The sequence below is a fragment of the Bombus vosnesenskii genome, unplaced genomic scaffold, assembly GCF_011952255.1.
Source record: "Bombus vosnesenskii isolate JDL3184/JDL3185 unplaced genomic scaffold, Bvos_JDL3184-5_v1.1 scf7180000015234, whole genome shotgun sequence".
Lineage (NCBI taxonomy): Eukaryota > Metazoa > Arthropoda > Insecta > Hymenoptera > Apidae > Bombus > Bombus vosnesenskii.
The window spans coordinates 20,174-23,094 of NW_022883897.1; the positions used below are offsets into that span (position 1 = coordinate 20,174).

Below are 2,921 nucleotides of genomic sequence, written 5' to 3' on the forward strand. Positions count from 1 at the left end.
TTTGCAGACGCAGTCCAGGCTCGTCTGGCTGCGTGAGGTTGACTTGTCCCACACACATCGACGCGAGTGTTGAACCTGAGCTTAATAGTACATCTATCGGAGCTGGTAAATGAAATCGTGGATCGGCCAATTTGAGATTTTTTGGTATCTCAAGTGTCGAACGATCGATGGGTTCGCTGGGAATTAAGGTTGATATGATTGGAATGATAAGGAACGTTAATGTCCGCGTGTATGTACCGTCAGTGGAAGTGATCGTGGCCGTGATGTGTCGCTTAGAGGGCGTTGTCAAGGTATCTAGAGCTCCGATCGGGACCGAACATTTGTTTTGCCTTATCTTTAACGATTTTGCTAATTCCTCGGTAATGAAGTTCATACTGGATCCAACAACAACGGATTGGTTGCTGTTTATCATTCAAAATATTAATCTGCGCTGTGATGACTAGATCATTGGACAGTAATTCGGATGCTATTGGTTTGATATGTTCGGTCATGAACGGAGTCGTCGATCGTCGGCGTCATTGGTTGTGTGTTCGTTTGTCACTGGGCGGTGGACTTGCAGACGCGGCTGTTCGTGGTGTTTCCGATCTGTGGTCTGTTGTGTGCCTTTTGCGCCGAGTGGGTGATACGTAGGGTGGCGAAGAAGGTGTTGTGGATCGGCTATTTGATGGGGAAGATTTCGGGCTGGACGTGCTGGAACGAGACCCTGAAAGGCGTTTTGTCCTATGCAGCATTGTATGATGTCGTTCTCCGCATACGCGACATGATCCTGCGAAACAATGCTTCGTTGTGTGTCCTTTCCCGAGGCAGTTGAGGCACAGTGATGCCCTTTTGACCTCCCGAATGCGTTCGCGAAGGGATTTGGTTTTGAAGGTGTCACATCTCCAAATGGGGTGTGGTCCTTGACAGGTGGGGCATGCTGGAGTAACCTGTGTCGCCGTAAGTGCATGCCCCCGTGATGCGCGTTGACGGACAGGAGTAGTTTGTTCCGGTGATTCTCTTGTTTGTCTGACTGTGGTGATCGGTTTGGAGCTTCGTGCTAATCTCTCTAGGAAGTTTAGTAAATGAATGTACGGAGGCACCTCGTTATTGGGCAGCGTCATTTCCCATTGCTTTTGGATACTTAGTGGTATTTTCGAGAGGATGAGGCTGTTGAGTATAGCACTGGTATCGGGGTAGGATTCTCCTAATTTGTTCAATGCATATATGTGTTGTTTAAATGTGTGGACTAAGCGTCTTAATTCCGTTGGAGATTCCTTGGTTATCCTTGGATAATCAATTATTGCCATGCAGTGACTGAACGCTGTGTATCGTGGACATTCGAAACTTTCCTTGAGAACGGCAATAGCCTGACTGTAGTTTACATTACTAAGGGGTAACGCGTTTAAACAATCGGCTGCTTCTCCTTGCAGGGCGGACTGCAGGTAATGGAATTTCTGTATATCAGTGAGACTAGGATTTTTATCGATTGTGGAGGAAAAGGTATCATAAAACGTGTTCCATTTTTCTAAGCTTCCGTCAAAGGTAGGGAGCCGAAGATCTGGTAATTTAATGGATATCGGATTTAAACTTGCGGATGATGCACAGGTTGGAAGGTTCATGGATGTCGACGGCGAAGCTGTTTGCGCGTTCCTCAGAAGATTTTGTAGCCTTGTGTCTACCGCGACGTACTGATCCCTTATTTCGAAGCCGCGCGCTTGTTCCTCCTCGTCCAATACTTCTAATTCGAGTTGAATCGCTTCGAATTGACCCGCAACTTCGGTCAGTTGTTTCTCGTAATTCTTTAATAAGGAATTTTGCTGACTCTCAGATTGCTCGTACTCGTCCAGTCGATCCGATAAATATGTGAATCGGCCGCTACAATAGCCTCGTCTCCGACGCAGAGAGATGAGTTGGTCTTCGCTCGTCATCGTTGCCGAGGATAGGAGATGGTTGAAATAAGGAACGAGCTTACCTTACTGTCGTGCGGCGTGAGGTCGCGTGTATGTTAAGTTGTGAAATTCGTTGCGTTGATGATTGTCCAGCTGCGACAGAAGGCTGCGTCGTTGCGTTCCTTTGCCAATGGGATGTGCTTCTTCGAAGATGACGCGCCTGACGTCACTGGCTTCGCTGTAGTGGATGCTCCTGCTTCCGCTGCTGGTTTTGATAAAGTCACGTGGCACTGTGTGGTCACTGGTAAGTGCACTCTTCACTGGCACGTGATCCGGCACGAAGGACCAAAATGTTTCGATCATTCGCAGAGAGACGCGATCGCGAGATATCACGTCAACGAGAGTTGTAAGTTCTCGTTACGATTAAACAATCGACGCCACGAACTGATCGATTCCCTTATTTCGGTTATGATAATAAGGGTAGTTCAATGAAATTTCACAGAATTAACACAACTAAATTAATATTTATTGCAACAACTTATTAACTCGAAAGATATAAATGGAAAACAAAAAGAAATGTGACTATGTAATGCGCGATACAAGATATGTCTAGACTGTTTGGCTTCTCGAAACGTTCTGATTCTTTCTGGAAGGCGACTCCCACTACCTTCGGATCACGCCACATTCTTTTACGCCAGATAAAATAACGGACACGAATCGACGTTTCTGGAGGTCGCTCTGCTTAATGAACCATGCGCTTGCTACTACAATGTTTGTTTTGCCGGGCAGCCGCGACGATCCGTCTGCGACATTATAGTGCCGCGACCGACAGTGAAGAATATGATCAATGGCAAGCCGCATGGCGTAACACTATGAAATCTAGCCGTCATTTACTTCCCGTTGGAGACATTTCGACGTATAAGCGCTCGTTGAACCCCATTTTACAGTGCAAATGTAATGCACTACCGTTTCAGCGTCGAAACAAGCGAAATAGCTCCCAAATCGCGAATATTTCGTCGAATTCGATGAAATCTAGCCGTCATTTCCTTCCCG

General features: G+C 46.6%; 1 protein-coding gene across 1 annotated transcript; it reads right to left on the reverse strand.

The window, feature by feature from the left end:
* Positions 1-515: 515 nt before the first annotated feature.
* LOC117241066 lies at positions 516-1,286 on the reverse strand. The gene has a single exon (XM_033507051.1). The coding sequence runs from the start codon at positions 1,284-1,286 to the stop codon at positions 516-518; it is 771 nt and encodes a 256-aa protein (XP_033362942.1).
* Positions 1,287-2,921: the final 1,635 nt, after the last annotated feature.